General features: G+C 37.5%; 1 protein-coding gene and 1 long non-coding RNA gene across 3 annotated transcripts; one reads left to right on the forward strand and one right to left on the reverse strand.

Annotated features, from left to right (window-relative positions):
- Positions 1-12,708: 12,708 nt before the first annotated feature.
- LOC122724031 lies at positions 12,709-13,692 on the reverse strand. The gene is made up of 3 exons (XR_006351209.1): positions 13,568-13,692; positions 13,091-13,158; positions 12,709-13,011 (listed from the first exon to the last, which is right to left on the reverse strand). It is a non-coding gene; the product is annotated as an uncharacterized LOC122724031 (long non-coding RNA).
- Positions 13,693-16,665: 2,973 nt separating this feature from the next.
- LOC110619253 (proline transporter 2) lies at positions 16,666-21,222 on the forward strand. 2 transcript variants are annotated; one of them, XM_021762560.2, is made up of 7 exons: positions 16,666-17,156; positions 17,752-17,976; positions 18,057-18,151; positions 18,554-18,743; positions 19,435-19,559; positions 20,344-20,559; positions 20,647-21,222. In XM_021762560.2, exons 1-7 carry the CDS (start codon positions 17,060-17,062, stop codon positions 21,022-21,024), a joined length of 1,326 nt encoding a protein of 441 aa, XP_021618252.1. In that variant the 5' UTR covers positions 16,666-17,059; the 3' UTR covers positions 21,025-21,222. The 2 variants fall into 2 exon arrangements, with proteins under 2 accessions (XP_021618252.1, XP_021618253.1); XM_021762561.2 differs by lacking the exon at positions 20,344-20,559.
- The last annotated feature ends 201 nt before the right edge of the window (positions 21,223-21,423 follow it).

Here is a 21,423-nt window from a genome sequence, read left to right on the forward strand (position 1 = left end):
TCACCTCTCTTTGAGTTTGCTTTGTTTCTTTTCTTGACAATTGTTCTTCCGTACTAGGTGTTAGGCCTGGTTATGGAGGTGGATGCCCGTGACCTCTCTCTCCGGGAGTCCGTGGACCGCCGGATCGAGAAAGCGCGTCGCGATGAGAACCTGACTGCCACCAGCGACGCGAGGGGCCACTTGGCAGCCGCCCGGGAGCAGGTCCAGTCTCTCCGAGTGGAGTTGCATGCTGCCCTGGAGGCCTCTAAAATAGCTGAGGACAAAGCAGTTGAGGCGGCAGAGCATAGCAAATCCCTAGAGTCAGAGCTGTCTCGTACTCGCAGAGTTCTCCAGGAGTCTGATGAGAGGGCAGCTGAAGTGGAAACTCATTGTGTAGAGGTTGTAAAACAGCTGTCCTCTATGACGACGGCCCTTCAGGAGAGGGATGAGGCTGTAAGCCAAAGGGCTGAGGTCCAGCTCCAACATGAGGCCTTAAAGGCTGATTTTGAGGGGCTTCAAGCTCACCTGAGTGAGGTGAAGGCTCAGAAGGAAAGTGCCCTAGCCCGGGTGGAGGTCCTTGAGCAGGAATTGGGCACAAGTTCTGAACGTATCAAAGATCTGTCTTCATCGGCTGAAGAGTTCAAGCTTCGCCAACAACAGCTGAAAAATGAAGTCAGGGCTTGGGAACGTAAATGTTTAGCCCTGCTTGAGGTGGTAAAGTATGCCGAAGGGAAGGCTCAGCTGAAGCGTGAACAGTATATAGCGGAGTATCAGGAGTCTGATGAGCTGAAGGTTAAAATTGATCAGGCCTGTGAAGCTCATCTTCAGGACTACAAAGACTCTTCTGAGTTTAAGGAATTTGTAGCTGAGGCTTGTGAAGAACATCTTGATGAGTATAAAGCTTCTGGTGAGATGAAAAAGGCTATCCTTGATAAGGCCTACCGCATGTATGTAACTGGCTACAATCGCGGTTTAAGAGAAGCTAGACAGGCTCTTGATATTCCTTTGGCCGAGCTTCGTAGGCGCGAAGTGGACTCAGATGGCGAGTCAGTGCTATACGGGGAGGATGATTTCCCTTTGCCCCGAGGAGATTCTCGGAGGAACATAGACCGGCCATCTGAGTCTTCGTCAGAGGAATCCGAGGTAGGGTCGGAGGAAGATGATCTTGATTCTGAGAAGGACGGCCTCCACCTTAGGTCAGAAGTTGCCCCTACTATTAATGTTGAGAGCTCTGGCCCCAGGGACACCGAGCTTCCTTCGGGGGTGGCTGTAAATAGAGATAATGCGGGCGAGGGTGTACTTACTGATGTAAGTCCTTTAAGGACTATTTATCCTTCTTCCTCGCCGGAGAAATAAATTGTAATAGTCATTAATGAAATATTATTTTCCTTCTTGTTTTTCATATTTCTTGACATTTATCTCTACTCTTCGTATTTGTGATGTAAACTACATCTTTTCATTCAGAAGCTCTGAATTAAGCTTAAGTTGCGAGCTCAGCTCTTAGCTGATAATCTGAGAGATCAAGTCTCGTACCTTTTTAATGACAACTATCATGTCAGTTTTTGGCTTTTAGTCCTGCTTTCTTTGTTGTAATTTCGTATATTTGTTTCAGATAAACTGATTTAGGCTGTAATTTAGGCTTTGATTATAGCCTTTTTATCCTCCTAAGGATGTCGTCATTTATGAGTCCTGCTATGGAGAGAGTTCGGCCTTTCTCTTTGGCCTTCGTATCTTGATCCCTTAAGGATATGAGCCAACCCGAGCTGAGAGCTCGGTCTTGGGCCTTTGTGGACATCGGTCCGGGCTGGGAGCTCGACCTTGAGTATTGTAAGGATATAAGTCCGTTCGAGCTGGGAGCTCGGCCTCTTTTTTTTTTTTTTTTTTTGTAAGGCTCTTAAGTCCTTTACCGACCTATTTTCGATTCTAGGAGATCTTACGGGATCCTGGTTTTCTTTCCGGGACGACCTCGGAGCCTCGCCGGTAGTTTTTTTGTCTCCAGGAGATCTTACGGGATCCTGTTTTTCTTTGAATTTCCGGGACGACCTCGAGGCCTCGCCGGTTGTTTTTATTTCCAGGAGATCTTACGGGATCCTGTTTTTTCTTTGAATTTCCGGGACGACCTCGGGGCCTCGCCGGTAGTTTTTTGTTTCCAGGAGATCTTACGGGATCCTGTTTTTTCTTTGAATTTCCGGGACGACCTCGGGGCCTCGCAGGTAGTTTTTGTTTCCAGGAGATCTTACGGGATCCTGTTTTTTCTTTGAATTTCCGGGACGACCTCGGGGCCTCGCCGGTAGTTTTTTGTCTCCAGGAGATCTTACGGGATCCTGTTTTTTCTTTGAATTTCCGGGACGACCTCGGAGCCTCGCCAGTAGTTTTTTGTCTCCAGGAGATCTTACGGGATCCTGTTTTTTCTTTGAATTTCCGGGACGACCTCGGGGCCTCGCCGGTAGTTTTTGTTTCCAGGAGATCTTACGGGATCCTGTTTTTTCTTTGAATTTCCGGGACGACCTCGGGGCCTCGCCTGTAGTTTTTGTTTCCAGGAGATCTTACGGGATCCTGTTTTTTCTTTGAATTTCCGGGACGACCTCGGGGCCTCGCCGGTTGTTTGTACAAAATTCAGGCTCATTGGCCTTACTGTCGCTTCGTCATCTCAGCTGGTTTTTGTGCCTAACTGAGGTCTTGTTTGCGAGGGATCTTTCTGAGCCCTGTTCTTTTCTTTATCATGAAAAATGTTTTTTCACACAGATAATCATATTGTATAAACAATTTTCATTTATTCACTTTTGTCAAAATACGATGTTTTTTCTTTACAAATATTTCAAGGAAAATACCTTTTTAAGTGCTGGATGTTCCAAGTATGGGGCTCGGGGTTTCCTTGCATATCTTCAATTCGGTATACCCCGGGCTTAACCACTTTTGTCACCTTGAATGGACCTTCCCAGGTCGGTGCTAGTTTGCCTGCGGCTGCTCTTTTTCCAGTAGCTTCCAGGTTTCTTAAAGTCAGGTCTCCCACCTTCAAGCTTCTTTCTCTGACCTTTTGATTGTAATATCTTGCTGCGCGTTGTTGATAAGCAGCAGTTCGGACTTGGGCTTCTTCCCTAACTTCTTCAAGAGCATCTAGGTTGCTCCTTAATTTGTCCCCATTAGCGTTCTCACTAACGAATTGAACTCGATGAGTGGGGATCTGCAATTCAACTGGAACTACAGCCTCTGTGCCGTAAGCAAGTGCAAACGGGGTTTCTTGAGTGGGCACTCTGGGAGTGGTTCGGAGTGCCCATAGAGTGCTATTGAGCTCTTCTGCCCAATTCTCCTTTGCGCCATTCAGTCGTTTCTTTAGTCCTTGAAGGATAGCTCTATTAGTGACTTCTGTTTGGCCATTAGTCTGAGGATGAGCCACGGAGGAGAACTTATGCCATATGCCCATGTTCGTCGTGAAGGCTCTGAAAGTGCTGCAGTCAAATTGTCTGCCGTTATCTGAGATAAGTACTCTTGGTATGCCAAATCTGCAGATGATATGTCCCCATACGAAATCTATCATCTTGCGAGCTGTGATTGTGGCTATTGCTTCTGCCTCTGGCCATTTCGAAAAATATTCCACAGCCACCACTACGAATTTCCTTTGCCCCGTAGTCTTGGGGAAAGGTCCCAGGATGTCAATTCCCCATTGTGAGAAAGGCCATGGACTGGATATGCTTGCTTGAGGAGTGGCAGGGGTCCTGATGGCATTAGCAAATCTCTGACATACGTCACACCTCCGGACAAACTCTTCTGCTTCTTTTTTAACAGTGGGCCAGTAGTATCCTTGCCTGAATATTTTGTTAGCTAATGTCCCTGCTCCCTCGTGAGCCCCACATAGGCCTCTATGTATTTCCTCCATTACCTTTGCAGCTTCTTCCGGACTCACACACCGGAGCCATGGGCTGGATTTCCCTTTTCTGTATAAAGTTCCCCTTATTACTTGGTAATTGGCAGCTCGAGCTGCTATCTTTTTGGCTTCAACTTTATCTTCGGGGAGTTCGCCCTTTTCCAAGTATCTCAAGTATGGAGTCATCCAAGTTGGGCTCTGCTCCACCTGCAGTACTGTGTTTATCTTCTTGAAAGCAGGTGTGCTGACATGCTGTATGTAGACTTCATCAGGGAGCTGCTCTAACTCTTCTTTGGTCAGCCGACTAAGCAGGTCTGCCTCCTCATTTTCATCTCGAGGTATCCTCTGAAATTTCGTAATAACTCCTCGGCTCGTGAGGTCGGCTTCCACAGTTTTTACTTTATCAAGATAACTCTGCATGATGGGATCTCTGGCCTGATATATTCCCGTCACCTGGTTGATCACCAGCTGAGAGTCACTATTTACTTCGAGGTCGGTTACCCCTATCTCCAAAGCTACCAACATTCCGTTCACCAAGGCTTCATATTCGGCCACATTATTAGAAGCTTTGAATTCTAGCCGTAAGGCATAACATACTTTAAAGCCCTCCGGCCCCTTAAGTATTATCCCAGCGCCACTGCCCTCAGAGCCTGATGCTCCGTCTACATATAGCTTCCAGCTGGACTCTTGGGAAAGCTCTCCCTCTCCTTCTTTGTTTGGTATCTCCGAGGATGATCCTTCCTTCTCCTCGTTGAATGAGCATTCTGCTATGAAATCAGCCAGCGCTTGAGATTTTATAGCTGTCCGAGGTTGGTACTCCAGACAGTAAGGGCTGATTTCCACGGACCATGCTAACATCCGTCCTGAAGTTTCCGGCCTACGTAGGATCTTCTTTAACGGTTGGTCCGTCATCACAACTCCTTGGTGGCTTTCCAGATAAATTTTGAATTTCCGGACTGCTAACAACAAGGCATATGCCAATTTTTCAATGTTCGAGTATCTGACCTCAGTGTCTCTGAGTACCTTGCTGACGTAGAAAACAGGTTTCTGCTCCCCTTCTTCCACTCTTACTAGTACTGCGCTGACTGCTTGCTCTGAGGCTGCCAAGTATATCAAGAGTTCTTCCCCTTTTATGGGGCTGCTGAGCACGTGAGGCGAGCTGAGGTATTCCTTAAGCTCTGTGAAGGCTTTTTGGCAGTCTTCTGTCCATTCAAAATTCGGGACCTTCCTCAATTTTTTGAAGAATGGCAAACACTTTTCTGCTGACCTTGACATAAATCGATGAAGTGCCACTACTCTCCCGGTTAATCTCTGGACGTCCCTTATACAGGTCGGCTCTGGCATATTCAATATGGCTTCCACTTTCTCCGGATTGGGCTCAATGCCTTTTCCACTCACCATGTACCCCAAGAACTTTCCTCCCCTGATGAAGAAAGCACACTTTGCTGGATTCAGCTTCATCCTGTATTGATCTAACACCCCAAATATCTCCCTTAAATCCGTTATGTGTTGTTGAAAAGTTGAACTTTTAACCACCATGTCATCCACATATACTTCTACATTCCTACCAATCTGGTTCTTAAAGATTTTATTCATTAATCGTTGGTAAGTTGCCCCGGCGTTTCTTAATCCAAAGGGCATAGCTCTGTAGCAGTAAGTCCCGTCTTCAGTTATAAATGAGGTCTTCTCCTCATCCGTCTTTTCCATTGGGATTTGGTGGTAACCAGACATAGCATCCAAAGAAGACATATAATCAAAACCGGCCGTTGAGTCGACCATCTTATTAATATCGGGGAGGGGGTAACAATCTTTAGGGCAGGCCTTATTCAGGTCGGTAAAATCTATACACATCCTGTATTTGCCATTGGCTTTTTTGACTAACACAGGATTTGCCAACCACTGTGGGTACATAACCTCCCTAATAAAGCCTGCCTCTTCTAGCTTTTGCACTTCTTCTTGGGTAGCCTGCTGCTTTTCTCTTCCCACTACTCTCTTCTTTTGCTTTACTGGTCTGGCCTCGGGGAGGACATTCAATTGGTGTGTCATTACTTTGGGGTCAATTCCCGGCATGTCTGAGGGCTTCCATGCGAAGGTCGGCGAGTGACTTCGGATCAGGGCCATGGCTTCACCTTTTTGTTCTTTGGTGAGGCCGGCATTGAGACTGAAGATCTTACTCGTTTCTTCTTCTGATAGGGAGAAGGTCTCCAGCTCTCCAACGGGCTCTGTCCGGGCTTCCTTTGTCTCATCCCTGACCTCCAAAACTTCCGAATCAAGCGCTTCTCCGGTTGAGTTCGGTTCCGTCACTGTGGCCAAGTATAGTGCCCTTGCTTCCTCCTGGCTTCCCCGGACCATTCCCACTCCTCCTTCCGTTGGGAACTTGAGTGCCAGATACCTGATGCTAGTGACAGCTTCGAAGCTGAACAACGCCGGCCTCCCCAAAATCGCATTGTAGCTCAGTGGGAGTTTGACCACCAAAAACACCTCATGATGGGTGCGAGCTTTGGGTGCTTCTCCCAAGGTAAGGGCCAGCTTCACCTTCCCTTCTACAAGTACCGGTGCTCCTCCGATCCCTTTGATGGGTGACTGGTCCCGAACCAGCTGTTCCTCTGGGATTCCCATCTGCTGGAACACCCGATATGGCAATAAGTTGACCTTACTCCCATCATCCACCAGAACCTTCTTCACCCGAAAATTATGAATGACTGCTTCAATGACAAGCGCGTCATCATGGGGCATCTGAATGCCCTGTGCATCCTCCGAAGAGAAAGCGATGGTCATGGGAGAGTGTTCAACGATCTGCATAACCTCGCCATTACTGGTCTCCCCTTCCCGGTTTCTCTTCTTTCCTCGACGGTTCATCCGTCCTCCAGTTCCTCCAACAATCATATTAATAGTCCCACTGGACCCATCATTCACTGGTCCAGCTCTAGTTCTCCTGGGCATCTGGGCTGCCGGACCGGGTTGAGGCCTCTGCCCCTCCGGTTTCTTCACAAAATTTTTGAGATGCCCCCTTTTTATCAATCTTTCAATCTCCGCGATTAACTGAAAACAGTTATTTGTATCGTGGCCATGCGTCCGGTGGTACTGACAATACTTGTCAGGATTCCTCTGATCTGCTTCCGACTTCAAAGGTTGGGGCCACTGGAGAAACTCTTTATTTTGGACAGCCATGAGCACCTCGGCTCTAGACGCATTTAATGGAGTCGGTTTCTCCGGGACCCAAGGAGGGAGCACTCTTGGTTCGAGAACCCGAGGAGGAGGAGGCCTTTGATCCCTTCTTTCCCAGGCCTGCTTGTACGGCTCAGGCCTCTTTCCACGCTTCTTCTCGTGTTTCTTCGACCTTCCCTCCTCCGGGGCTTTTTCTTTTCCTTCCACCCCTTTGGCAAATCTACTCGTTACTAAGGCGTCATCCTGCCTTATATACTTTTCCGCCCTCTTCATCAACTCGGCCAGTGAGGTCGGAGGTTTCCTGCTCAGAGAACCAAAGAACTCGGCAGAGGTTGTTCCCTTTTGCATGGCCTCTACCGCCCTTCCTTCGTCAAGCTCGGGAATCTGCAGGGCCTTCGTATTGAAACGGGCGACATACTCTCTGAAGGATTCACCAGTTTTTTGTCTCACTGTTTCCAGATAGCTCGTCTTCCTATCTGCAGGCACCCCGGCTACGAACCGGCTAATGAAGCGGGTGGCCAGATCTCCGAAACTTTTAATGCTTCCGGCCTCCAGGCTGTTGAACCATGCCCTTGCTGGTCCCGAGAGCGTTGTTGGGAACACCTTGCACATCAGAGCATCCGACAGAGTTTGTAACTCCATGAAGGTTTTATAGTTCATGACATGTTCTCTCGGGTTGCTGATCAAGCACAATTTAGCCACATTTTTATTATCCCTTTTATTGCTTACTTACACATTTTCTAGCTTAATTTATGGTTTTTATCTTGTTTTTACAGAAAAGGAAGAATCTGGAAAATGGGAGAAAAAGTGCAGAAAATTTGCAAAAGGATGATTTGCCCAGTGATTTGCCCAAAAATCTGCTCCAATCACTGCCCAGATCAAGCTAAAACAGATACCCAGAGGCAACAGACAGCAGTGACATGGGCAAGCGATTTGACCAAGACAATCGAGGATCACTGGCCAAATCACTCGCAGAGGCATAGAGGACTGACTCACAGAGAAGCGATTTGCCCAGTGATTTGCCCAAGAAACTGGTCAAATCGCCGGGCAAATCACTTTGACAGCAGAAAATTTCAGCAGAGCGGGAAAATGGACAGCAAACAGAAATCCGAATTTTCAGAAGTCCAAATCCAATCCAATCACTTCCAGCACTTATCCAAGAGCCACGAAAGAGCTTCTCATCCAAGGAAATCCAATTGCAATTAAATTCAACATCAAAAGAGGAGTCCAACACCAAATCAAAGAGGGATTTCAAAACCCTAGATGGATAAAATTCTGCAACTATAAAAGGAGAGCCTCCAAGCCAGCAATCTTATCTTCGGAGGAGCTTCATCCAGCATCTCTCCCTCGCCAGAAACTCTGCAGTTGTTCTTCTTTATTTTCTTTTCATCTTTTTGTGTATTTAGTCCACCATGAGTGGCTAAGTTCTTTGTTTCTAGTTGAAGTTGTGAATATTCAGAATTGTGATGAATTGGGAGGTTTAATACTCCATTGTTGAACTCTTGTTTGTTTCAATATTTATGCAATCTGATCTCTTCTATAAATATTACTTGCTTTTAGAATCAATAAGGGCCCATTGCTTCTAATTTGCTAAGTGATATTGTTTGAATGGTTTAGGTCCGTAATTGCTTAGGTTGTTCAAATACACATTTAATCAGGTTACATAATCTAAACTTGACCACGCGGTTGGCAAGGATAGAATTAGGTTTCTCTAAGTCTTAATGCAATCAACAGTTGTTCGATGCTACAATGCCCCAAGGACGTTCCTTGGCAACTTGTTGATTAGTGTTTGATTAGCGAACGTTTCCTAATCAAACTAGAACTAAGGAGGAATTTGGATCGTGAGAAGCGTTTTCCACAACCAAAACTAATTTATTGAAGTCAGATAGGAGTCTTTAAGAAATCAATGATCAATTCTGAACAAACTGAATAACACCCACACTTCAGCTAGAATTTCTCTCTTATTGATTTACTCATCTTTACATTATTGCTTTCTTTTGCTATTTAGTTTTAACTCATCAAATCAAACCCCCCTCTTTTAAATTACTTGTTATTTACTTGACCTAGTCATTATTAGGAAAATCATTGGTGTCAATTCCCTGTGGTTCGACCCTATTGCCACTATCTACAAGTTTATTGTTGATTGTTTAATAGGTTTATTTTTGACGGTTTCGACAACCGCCTATCAGTTGCCAACCCCATTATAGGCCGCCATCGGCGGCATCATAAACTTTTTGGGAACGGTCTCCTGCTGCATTAACTTTGAGAAGGGAGAAGAAGTAGGCAAGGAGGTTTGACTCTGATCTTTCTTACCTAGTTGGGCTAGGAGCTGCTCCTTCAACCTTTTCAGCTTTTGGTTCATTTCCTCGTCTGCCGGGCTGGATCTTTTGCCCAAACTACATTCTTCCTCCTCTGTTTCAGTTCCCGTTTCTCTGGTTGTTTCGGCAGAATAATCGTTCACCTCTTCATTTTCTATCAACTCTCTTGCCCTTCTCCCATGAATTCGGGCCTCCGGTTCTTCCTCTTCTCTGGCATTGTGGTTGTTAGTTCGGAGGCGGGCAGAGGTAGGTTGGGGTTCATCGGTTCTGGGTTCCTCCACTACTGGGAGTGCGTTTACTGGGGTGCTAAGTCCCCTTTGTTGCATTATCTGCCCCAACCAGTGAGCAGTGGTTTGTAGCTGGAGAGCCATGGTTTGAATGTCTTGGTTAGACAGGGTCATGGTGGGAGTATTCCCTGCCAGGCTTGGCGAGGGATTAAGAGAAATAGGTGTTTGGTTATTCAACGTTGTAGGGCTAGAAAAGGAGAACTGCTGCCCATCTTGGGCAGAGCTCAAGTCATTTGGAATATTAAGGTTACTGTCTTGGTGGTTTGCCATCGTGGATCTCAGTGGGTTTTGAAAGTGAAAACTCCGGTGATGAAAAGATCTCCTTCGTTTCCCACAGACGGCGCCAATTGATGATCTGAGATCCAATGGAATAGAGTTTTACAAGGGTTTTGTATTACTGAATAAGGCTTGAGTTTCCTGAGGAGGGGACTCCTCTTTTATACATTGTCTTGCTTGCCGGTGACGTGTAAAGGTCTCTCCAGGATTGGGCCACGCGTCTCTGCCATGCGAATTCGGAGGTACTAGGGTATCAGCCGCCTGCTCCATGCGTAACGGCCTCTGATTCTCCTCGTGCGTACGTTCAAGCGGATCTGCCAGGCTGTCTGGTGAATATTATTCCGGATCCTGGGCTGAGCTGAGAGTTGGGCCGGATGCTAAGCCTGAGTGGGGAGGGTCTGCTTCGTGCGAGCCGGGCCGGCTTGAGTGAGGAAGATGGGCCGAGCCCGGTCTTGAAGGTTGGATGAGTCAGGCTTGTTATGTACATCAGGTGTGTGGGCCCCTACGTCGTGGGCCTTGGGCTGTGGTCAAGCCCCTGGTCCGGGGTGAAGGAATCCAGCGGTCATCACTTTTATTTATTTATTTGATAATTTTATAAAATTATAATTAATATAATTTAATTATAAATACTCTATATAATTTGAATAATTATATAGAATAAATATATATAATCAATTAAAATTATTATAAAAAATATTAATTGTGATAAAAATATAAAATAATTATAAAATTAATTGTATAAAGAATTATCAAATTAAAATTTTATTAATTTAAATAATTATAAAAAGTTAATAAATATAAATAATTTAAAATATAATAAAAAGTAAAATTATACGACTAATTATATTCGTATAATATGATTAATATACTAAATTTTATTACAGAAAAAATTTATATAATTAAAAAGTATTATCATAAAACATATAATTCTCTTTTTCTTACCAATATTGCCATCGATATTCCCCACGTTAAAGTTTAATAAATTTTATTTTTTAAAAAATATAATTTTTTAATAAAATTTATTATTGAATATTAATAATATATATATATAATAATATATTTTTTTTCAATTGAATTTAATAATACATGAATTTATATTTAATCAGTATTTTGAAAATAGTAGGACGGAATGCGGAATGAATTTAAACGAACAAAAATATTATTTTATAAAATAATATTATAAATAACATAAAAAATTTTAATATCCACACCACTGTAAACAACTTTTTGCTTAGTTGTTATAATCTATATTAATTTAGAGAGAAAAATAGTTTTATTCTCGTAAAACATATTTTCCTTAAAATAATTTTAAAATCTCTCTTATTAATTTAGAGAGAAAAATATGAATTGTTATTAATCTATATTAATCTATTTATTTATAAAAAATAACTTATATTTGAAAAATATTATTTCTTGAAAATGTTTTTATAAAAAAATATTTTTTAATTAAATAATTTATTGTTTACTACTTAATTTTAATTTTAAAATTAAAATTTATTAATAAATTTATATAGAGAGTTCTTAATAAATATTTCAACGTTTGAAAAATAATTTTATAGTAAGTCGTTTTTTTTAAAAAAAAAAAGGCTTACATTTTTCTTTGACAAATAAAATATTTTGTTGTAATTAATGTTAAAAATTATAAAAAATATTTTTTAAAAAAAATATTTTCAGTAAAATAACTGAAATTTGAGTTTTTTAAGAATTTTTTATTTAGTCCATATAATATAAAAAAATTAATTACTTAGTCTTCTGATTTTAAAACATTCATGGGTTTTAAAAAAAATCTATTAATTAATTTTTCAATTAATTTTGGCTATTAAGTATAAAAAAGTTTATTAATTAATTCTTTAATTTTATAAAAAGTTTTTTAATTAGTATTTTATATTGAAAATATTTTAAATTTTTTTATAATATTTAACGGATAAAATTAATAAAAAAAATAATTAGTAAACTTTTAAAAATATTATAAAATTTTTAATATATTTTTTAAAATGGAGAGATTATCTAATATGTTTCTTTATAATACAAGAACAAAAGAGTAAATTTTTAAATTGTTACTCCCTGTACTGTAATTTTTATTCATTTTTTTTAGTTATTTCTTATGGATAACATATAAATTCACTATTATAACATTATTTAATTTTATTTTAATATCAAAATAATCTCTTATTAATAATTATTTTTAAATAATTATTTAAAATAAATTTTAATATTTAATAAAATTTAATATTTTTAAAATAAATATAATTAGAAATTTAATAAAAAATTATTTTTCTTATACTCTTTATCTCATAATATTTGTCCACTTTAATTTTTTACACATATTAAAAAATAATTTTTTATTAATTTTTTAATTATATTCATTTTAAAAATATTAAATTTTATTAAATAATAAAAATATTTTGAATGCTTATTTAATAAAATAATAATTAATGAGATAAAAATTAAATAGTGAATTTATATTTTTTATTATGTAAAAAAGTGAAATGGACGAATTTATATATTTTTATTATGTAAAAAAGTGAAATGGAAAATAATTTAAAAATATTAAAAGAAAATAAAAATTAAAAAAAATATGAGAAGAATTAAGCATTAGTAATTTATTAATTTATTACTTTTCATTACAATTTATTAATGCTAACAATTTTTTGCTCTAAAATACGTAAACCAAAAACAAATTCTCTATGTCTAAATAAGAGAGAATTTGATATTCTCAGAATTTTTCAAACGACATGCATAGTCCAACAAAGGAATCAAGCAAGGCAATCACAAAAAAATTTTTCAAATTGTAGAAAACACAGATTGCATAACCAGAACTTGATATTCTCAAAATTTATGTGCTGAAAGGAAAAGTCACTCGACGGAAACACAAGATACTAAACTAATGTCACCATAACCTGTAAGAAAGTACCTTGAGATATACATTCAAAGTTTATGCGCTGAAAGTAAAAGGAAGGACAGATAAACACAAGATGGAATTCTAGGACAAAGTGAGTCGTGTCGTAGGATCTGATCTCGCCTCCAACGCATCAGTTAGCCTCTTATTTTCTCTCCTTGCATCTGCCAATCGCTGGTATAGGTGTTGTGTCTGCCCAGATAGAATTCCCAACCTTTCCTGCTTGACACGAAATAAACATTATATAAGGCAGCTATTATTGGCATTTAGCCCAATTTGTTATAATAAATCATCTTACTTTCAGTGATGGCACGTTGTAACTTCGTAGCTTGATCCTCTGACTTTCACAAAAGCGCTCTCCAACCTCTAAACAAGAAATAATAGCAGATAACTTTCAGTGTTTGACTTTCAAATATACTTTGAGAGAAGGTAATTCAATAGTAGATTGTTTAGCAAAACAGGGTATAAGCCGATCAGAAGATTTTGTAACAAGACTCTAGGATAGTTATCTTAGAGTTCTTTAGGGATGTTTGGCTTGTTTCCTATCCTTTTAGTTTTGCTGCATTAATGTTTGTCTTTCTCTCGGTTTTTTTTATTTAGTATGCCACATTATAAGAAGACTGTATTAGAAGGCATCTTGTGATCGGAGTTTTAAAATAAATGTGTTCATGTTAAGTTTTTCCTTGAATAAAAATTTTCATTTATAGAAAAAAACAACTGCGCAAGAAAATTAAAGAAAAGCATGTGGGAGTGAAAAGGAAAGAGAATTTAATACCTCGTAATTGATGCTCAGTTATTCCAAATTCTTCCCACCACTTATCACTCAAGGGAAAGTTAAAAAACCTCTGCCCAGCATAAATGGCCCCAGCCACCAAGTGGTCGGGAGGACACCAAAGAAATGCCATCGAGAGAAGCCTGCAAAAGATTACTTCAAGCTTTACCATAAAAGCAAAAACAAATCTGAGTACTAACTAAGCATACAACAAAATATACCCATCATTTAAAAGTTCATAGCAAGTAGAGAGAATATTTGCATGCTTTGTGAAGAATCTGTGGCGAAGAAGGATCTCATGGGGAAGCTTAACATTAATGCGGTTCTGCAGGGACTCCTTGACCCGCTTTTTAACCGAAAGCAAATCTTCTTTCCATGTATTTGGAACTTTCATCTTTGGTATGGAATCACCTGAATGAATCATAAGATATGAATAGTTGCAAATTACATCAATCTGCGCACACTCTTCATCATTCTTTTCTTTCTCTATTATCAAGCAGGCAGAAGCAATTATCTGCAAATAAAAAAGGAAGTGAGAGACGTGGAAAAATAAAAAGAATAAAAAAGTGAGGTAGAGAGAATCTTACCAAATGATTCTGTTCAGCATAAGATTGCCTTAAAAAAAATTTTTGACACAGCACTGTGGCAACAGCAGCACAACGACCGGTAAAATTACAGTGACTATGTATAAAAATAAAAAAAATAATTAAAGAATAATAAAGAAGGTAATGATTACTAAAGAAAGGCATTAAAAATATATATTCATATATGTGAAAGATAAGAATTTACCATTTTATTAGCTTGGACAAATTTCTAATGAACCAAAACGTCTCCGCCCTCAAACGTGCTTGTGTTTCCTCGTTTATGGCCTGTCTCGGCCATGGATTATTCGGTTGCTGATGATATTCATTTATTAGTCAATTAATTAATATCAAAAAATTGCTGAATTAATCAAACAATTCATGGTGACGATCAATGTAATACCAAATCAAAGCTCATAAATTATCCATCAAACCATGACATGAAACAGTCAAGATTGTGTTTTTTTCTAGCATACTCGGTTAGCAAACCCTTTTATGATATTCTTTCAAAATATATACATATATAACAACTAGAAAATGAATCAAGAAAATATCAAGAATCAGCAAATTAAAAGCTATTCTCTTTGGACTCCGGAACCATTTAATGAATTATCCTTCTTCGTTATAAAAAAAAAACGAAATAAAATTCTATCTCCAGAGGGCTCCTCTCGCTAAGAACAGTGCAGTTTAGGAATTCAAATTCACCAAAGACAAAGCATTCATAAGCAAATGGAAGAAAACTCCATATATAATTAGTGTAAAAGAATCGATAAAAAATAAGGCAATCCAGATAAAAGAAACGAAAGAAATCTTTCTCAGACTCTCGCTAATAACAATTCTTTTTCGGAATTCAAATTCACCAAACACAAAGCAGTACACCATAGTAAATTTAGATCGAAGATTGGATTGGAAGTAACCTCTGCCATTGAAACTTCGATCTTTTCAATTCCAATCTCGAGAGCGAAATGATAATTATTTCTCTGGTGATTTACACTTCAGAGAAAAATTGAAAATATATATATATATATAATTTCGAAGGTGGATGCGATGAAGAACAGCAAATAGAAAGAGCGGGAAAATTCGTTTTGGTTGTTATGGATGTTTATATTCTGCGAGTTATTTTATAGCTTACTTATTCTTGAGCACGTGACTAACGGTATCCACGTTTCAAAATTTTACGCTCAACTATTTTCTTTCTTTTTCATTGTTTCTTTATTTTAATTTAAATAAACAACACTTAAATTAAAATCTATAATTTAAATTAATTAATAAATTTTTTAAAAATATATAGACTAAATAATAAAATAGCAGCTAAAAGTTAATGGAAATAATAATTAATAAATTTTTTAATATATTTTTAAAATTGAGATATTAATTAATAATTTTTTTTATAATATAAAAATTTAAAATAAATTTCACACTCTCAAATCAATTATTCAAGAAAAATTAATGGAGCTTCTCATGTCTCTAAGGGTCATTGTCTCCAAAAATCGGAAATTAATTACTCTGTCCTATAATTTTTTATAAAATGATATTTTATAATAAAGTATAATATAAAATATTAATACATAACATTTTATATTATTTTATACTTTAATTTTAATGAAATTTGATCAAATGGTTAAAACTTTATTTTATTCTTTAATTTACAATATTTGATAAATAAATATAGAGGTAATTATTGAAAGAATTTTAAAATAATTGACAAATATTAAAATAACTAATATTGTTGAATATGGGGGTTATTATTTTATTATTATATAAAAACAATAATTAAATATTTATCTCTAAATTTATATACCTTTAATTAGTTTCATATAAATTTTGATATAAATGTTTAATTTAATAATTATAAAATTCATTATGCTCCAATAAATTATTAGTCTTAATCACCTACCAGGGAAATACTTTCATTTTAATAATAATTCACACAGGCAAACTTTTTCATGATTTTTATCCATTTGTGATTAAAAATTTTAGGAATATTAGATAAAAAAAAATCCAAATATTTAGAGTAATTTATATTTATATCCAATGCTTTAAATTTTGAATAGTTAAATTATTTTAAATAAAATATTATATGTTTTAAATTGTGAAGTTTTTTTTTTATATATTTAAAGTTTTTATTAATATCTCTGATAATAAAGTATGCAAATTGGTTAATATAATTTCATAAGGCTTGTCATAAAAATTTTTTTCTTAATTCTCTTATGTTCTTTGAAAATGGGGAGAAAAATAATATTTTTTTCCTTTTACCCTATTTCATATTTTTTTTAAATAAAGAAAAAATGGCTTTTTCTCTTTATTGCCCTTCATCTTTTTTCTTCTCTCGCTTTCCACATGTCCTAACATAGAGTGGGCGTGTTTAATATGATTCACACTTTAAAGCATTTATTTTTATAAAATTAATATCTTATTATTAAAAAATTGAAAGTTGATGGCAAAAGATAATTAATTTGATTTTAAATTCAAATGTTTAGATAAATTTGATAAAACACCTAATTTTTAAGCAAACTGATATCTCGCCTGAAAATTCAAAAGGCAAAAATAAAATTTCTCCGATCAAAAATTCCGGAGTAGGCCAATTGTAAAAGAGATAGAAACATAGGAACAAACTCTGGTGGAAGCCAATCTTAGTTTACATTTAAAAGAGAAAGCTGTTTGATTCCATAGAATCTTTCACTGGATGACAATATTCATTTCTCCATATAAAAGAAAAAAACAACCTGTTTGGCTGTGATTTTAATTATTTCCTTTATTGAATAGATCCAAAGAGCTATACAAGGAAGGTAACACGTTAGCTGTGGTGCAAATAATTCTGGAGGACCAGAGCTTATCGTTCTTAGTAGGAGGAGAGAGGGAGAATTGCCACCAGGTCCACCACCAGCATCGACATTACTAGGAGCAGAGAAAAATGAATGGAGATAGAGAGGATGCTCGGCCCAGAAAATTCCATGATGAAGAGCGGTTGGCCGTTGAGATTCCTGAAACTGCTCATCAGATTAGCAGTGGTTTGTTCCCATTTTTTTTCACACATTCTTGCCTTTTATGTATGGGCTGGACTGATATTTCTGTTTTTCAATTCTTTCTTTGTGCTTTGTTGCCTGATATGCAGAGTCTGACAATGAAAAGGGTGCTGAAATGGTGTTCTTGATTGGCCTTCTTTCAAAATGGTGTTTTATTTAATACCTTCTTTCATTGATAATATTAGATACTGAAAGAACCTTAAGTTTGGTTAGATATTGAGTTCTTGATTAGCCTTTACATGTTTTAGATTCAAAAAAAAATTTTTCTTGAGATATTTTAGGAGAGATTGAAACTGAAATGCAGCCATCTATTGTTTGTTTGGCTGTTTGGATGTTTTACTCAACATGATAATGGCCAAATGGAGTAATTAATGATCTTTTGTTCTGAAAAAAGATAAAAAACTATTCAAATATGGTTTGCCTCACTTGGGTATTTGCCTAATTTTTCCATCTCAATGCTCCTCAAATGACAGGAAAACCTTGTTTGTGTTTGTGGGTAATCTTCATTTTTTTTAGCAGAGCTTTATGGTGTGGAAGGTACTGTTTGCTTAAGCTCTTTTGTTTGTTTTGGAATTGACAGATTCATGGTTTCAAGTGGGTTTTGTGCTCACAACTGGTGTCAACAGTGCCTATGTACTGGGATATTCTGGGACCATTATGGTTCCTTTGGGTTGGACAGTTGGTGTAGTTGGTTTGATTATAGCCGCTGCAATATCATTGTATGCAAATTCACTTGTTGCCAAGCTTCATGAGTATGGGGGAAAGAGACACATCAGATACAGAGATCTTGCAGGATATATTTACGGTGAGCAAAAACAATATTTGAATTTATATGCTCATTAGTTTATTTTGTCTGCCTATGTTAATGGGATATTTATATTGCAGGTAAGAAAGCTTATTCTTGTACATGGGGATTGCAATATGTAAACCTTTTCATGATTAACACCGGATACATTATTTTGGCTGGTCAGGCTCTCAAGGTAAAGATCTAATTCAGAAAATTATCTGCCTTTTCCTGCAATGAAAGCAAGGCAATTGGACATAAAATAATAATAATAATATAATAAAATAAAACCTGTACAAGAGGCTTATAAAGAAATTGCATCTAAATTTTGTTAGTTTGAAGGGGAACTCATTCTTCTCTCTATCTTGCATGAAAGCTTGTAAGAGTCTCAAAACTGCACCTTCCTGCTGAATTGCTTTGTTTGTCATCTTATATTTCCTAGTTAATATGAACAAATTGAGAGTAAGGAGCTATAACTGGGAATTTTGTGCTTCATTGATTATCGCATTACCGACAAGTGAAATTGGTCATGTCATTTGATGAATGGAGTTTAAAGTCATTTGCAGTTCTTAGCTGATTTTATATATTTGTTATGCAGGCTGTCTATGTTCTTTTTAGGGATGACGATGCAATGAAGCTCCCGTACTTCATTGCCATTGCTGGATTTGTATGTGCTTTGTTTGCCATCTCAATTCCCCATTTGTCAGCTCTAAGAATTTGGTTGGGAGTTTCAACAGTCCTCAGTCTGATATATATCATTATAGCAATTGTTCTCTCCACTAGAGATGGTAAATCAACAAACTGTAAATTTTTGTACTGGAGTAGTTTGATTTTTGAAATTGATTCTGGAGGACTATGTACCTTAGTTTATTTGCTTATTTCATTTTTTATGAATCGTACTTGCATTTGATGAAGAACTGGAGGAAGTCTTTACATCACTTAGACTAAAATAGAAATAGACAATTCCTGAACAAGTCAATACTTTATGCAATGAACCCTGCATGCCTGTGTCTCTTATTTGTAATCAACCTTGTAAACATGGTATTCTCCATGCTAAGAAATTTGCTCCATTGTGATACTCAGTTCTTTGGCTGATATCATCCCTCGGCCTTGCAGAAAAATTTTATAACTGCAGTTCTCTTCTGTTCTGCATTTATATGCAGTTAAGAACCTCCAATATATATATGAACTGCACAAATTTTTTTTCTGTGAAGCATGCATCGGAAGTTGCTTTCTGCTTTGTCTGCTGTCTGACCAACCAATTGATTCTTACCTAATTGTTTGGGAAGTTATGTTCATGTTCTAAAGAGCACCAGTCCTCCATTTTCATAAAAGGTTATATTTATCTGCCTGTGTATTCAGTAGAAAACATGACATGAAGTTTGATCTGATCCTTCCGATACTTAAAACTAAGCTGTAGATTTTGTGTTTGAAGTGTTGTATTGTGCTGAATTTGAATTAATAACTATTGTATTGTAGGCCTCAGAGCACCACCAAGGGATTATAGTATTCCAGGAACATCAGCATCCAAAATATTTACATCAATTGGGGCAGGTGCTAGTCTGGTTTTTGCCTTTAACACAGGAATGCTTCCAGAGATACAGGTATTAAGGAATTTGGAATCCATTGAATTCTTACTGAACTAGGCCATAATATCGATCCATCTAAATAGCAGAATGCTGGAATAAATGCATTTATTATTGAATTGCTATACATCTGCCTTCCGTTCATTTCATGACTTCAGATTTAGCAGTGGTTCTCCCCTTTATCTTATGGTCGAGGGCAACAACATCATTTGGCTGGCACAATTATGTATACTTTCAGGGTCTAATGATGCTACTTCCTGAAGTAGGCTGTGATGTGGGGAATAATCAAGGGGGCCTACACAGACATATACACAAGTAAAACAGGCATGTGCACACACAAACACCTGGGTAGTAGGGTTGGAAAGCAACTATGGAATTGATCGTCTGATTGTATGGTTGACAATATGAACTTGATAATGTGGAGGAATGAAACTAATTTAATGAAGAAAGTACTTGGCGGGTGTGAATGGGGAAGAATGCTATCAGGGGATGTTTGAAAAACTGATTAAATGAAAAAATAGACGAAAATGGGGATGTTAATAGCGAAAAAATCTTCCTTATGCTTATAGATGACCAAGTTATCTTATATCATAACTCTTTAAAATGTTGAAATTCTTCAATTTTTAGGTAGATCTATTTTGGACTTTAGACTAGATAGGCTGCAAGTTTGGTAAGTTGGGATACGTTTGAGGTCTCCAAGCTGATGCAGGAACTGATTGTTTAGGGATAAATTACCTATCTTTGCCTACTTTGTTTCTGTTTTGTTTTCAACATATGCTTCTGTTGCTGTGATTGACAACAGGCAACCATAAGGCCACCTGTTGTTAGTAATATGATGAAAGCTTTGTACTTCCAATTCATAATTGGAAGTTTGCCATTATTTGCTGTCACTTGGATTGGCTATTGGGCTTATGGAAATTCAACAGCCACCTATTTGCTTAGCAGCGTCAATGGTCCAGTTTGGGTGAAGACAATGGCCAACATTTCTGCATTCCTGCAATCTGTCATTGCTTTGCATGTAATATTCATTAAAATTAATGCTTTTTTCATTTATTCAGATGACCCGCTTTCCAAAAATTTTTCACTCATTTTCTTGCTTCTGCAGATTTTTGCAAGTCCAATGTATGAATACTTGGATACCAAGTTTGGGATTAAAGGCAGTGCATTAGCGTTGCGCAACTTGTCATTTCGATTAGGGGTGAGGGGTGGCTACCTAAGCATGAACACATTGGTGTCAGCTCTTCTGCCTTTCCTGGGAGATTTTGAGAGCCTCACTGGGGCCATCAGCACCTTTCCCCTCACATTTATACTTGCTAACCACATGTACCTGAGGGCAAAGAAGAGTGAACTGACCAAGTTGCAAAAGAAATGGCATTGGCTCAACGTTTGTTTCTTCAGCTGTATGTCTGTTGCAGCAGCAGTTGCAGCACTGAGGCTTATTGCAGTAGATTCCAAGACATACCATGTTTTTGCAGATTTGTAGAGTGGGGGGATTTGATTGAAACCCTTTTTCAGAAAATTTCAGTGACATTTAGATTTCTTCTTGTATTTGGCTGTATCTTTAAGCATAGAATAAAATACTTTCTCGATGTAACATGTTGAACTTCTAGAAAATGATGCAGAGTAATGAATAGCGGTATTATCGAGTTTGGAATGATCCAGAAAATGATGCAGAGTCATGATCCAGAAAATGAGCCTCACTGAGTGCCGTAAATTTAATCATAAGATAAAAAAATATTTTTTTTGTTTCTATATATATATATATTTATGTTTATATATTACTCTAATTAGAATTTTTTTTAATTAAGAATTTTTTATACTCAAAATGAATTTTTTCATCAATTTTTAATAGAAATATAGACGGATTATACAATTATAAAAA

This window comes from Manihot esculenta, chromosome 7 (genome assembly GCF_001659605.2).
Source record: "Manihot esculenta cultivar AM560-2 chromosome 7, M.esculenta_v8, whole genome shotgun sequence".
In the NCBI taxonomy this organism is placed as follows: domain Eukaryota; kingdom Viridiplantae; phylum Streptophyta; class Magnoliopsida; order Malpighiales; family Euphorbiaceae; genus Manihot; species Manihot esculenta.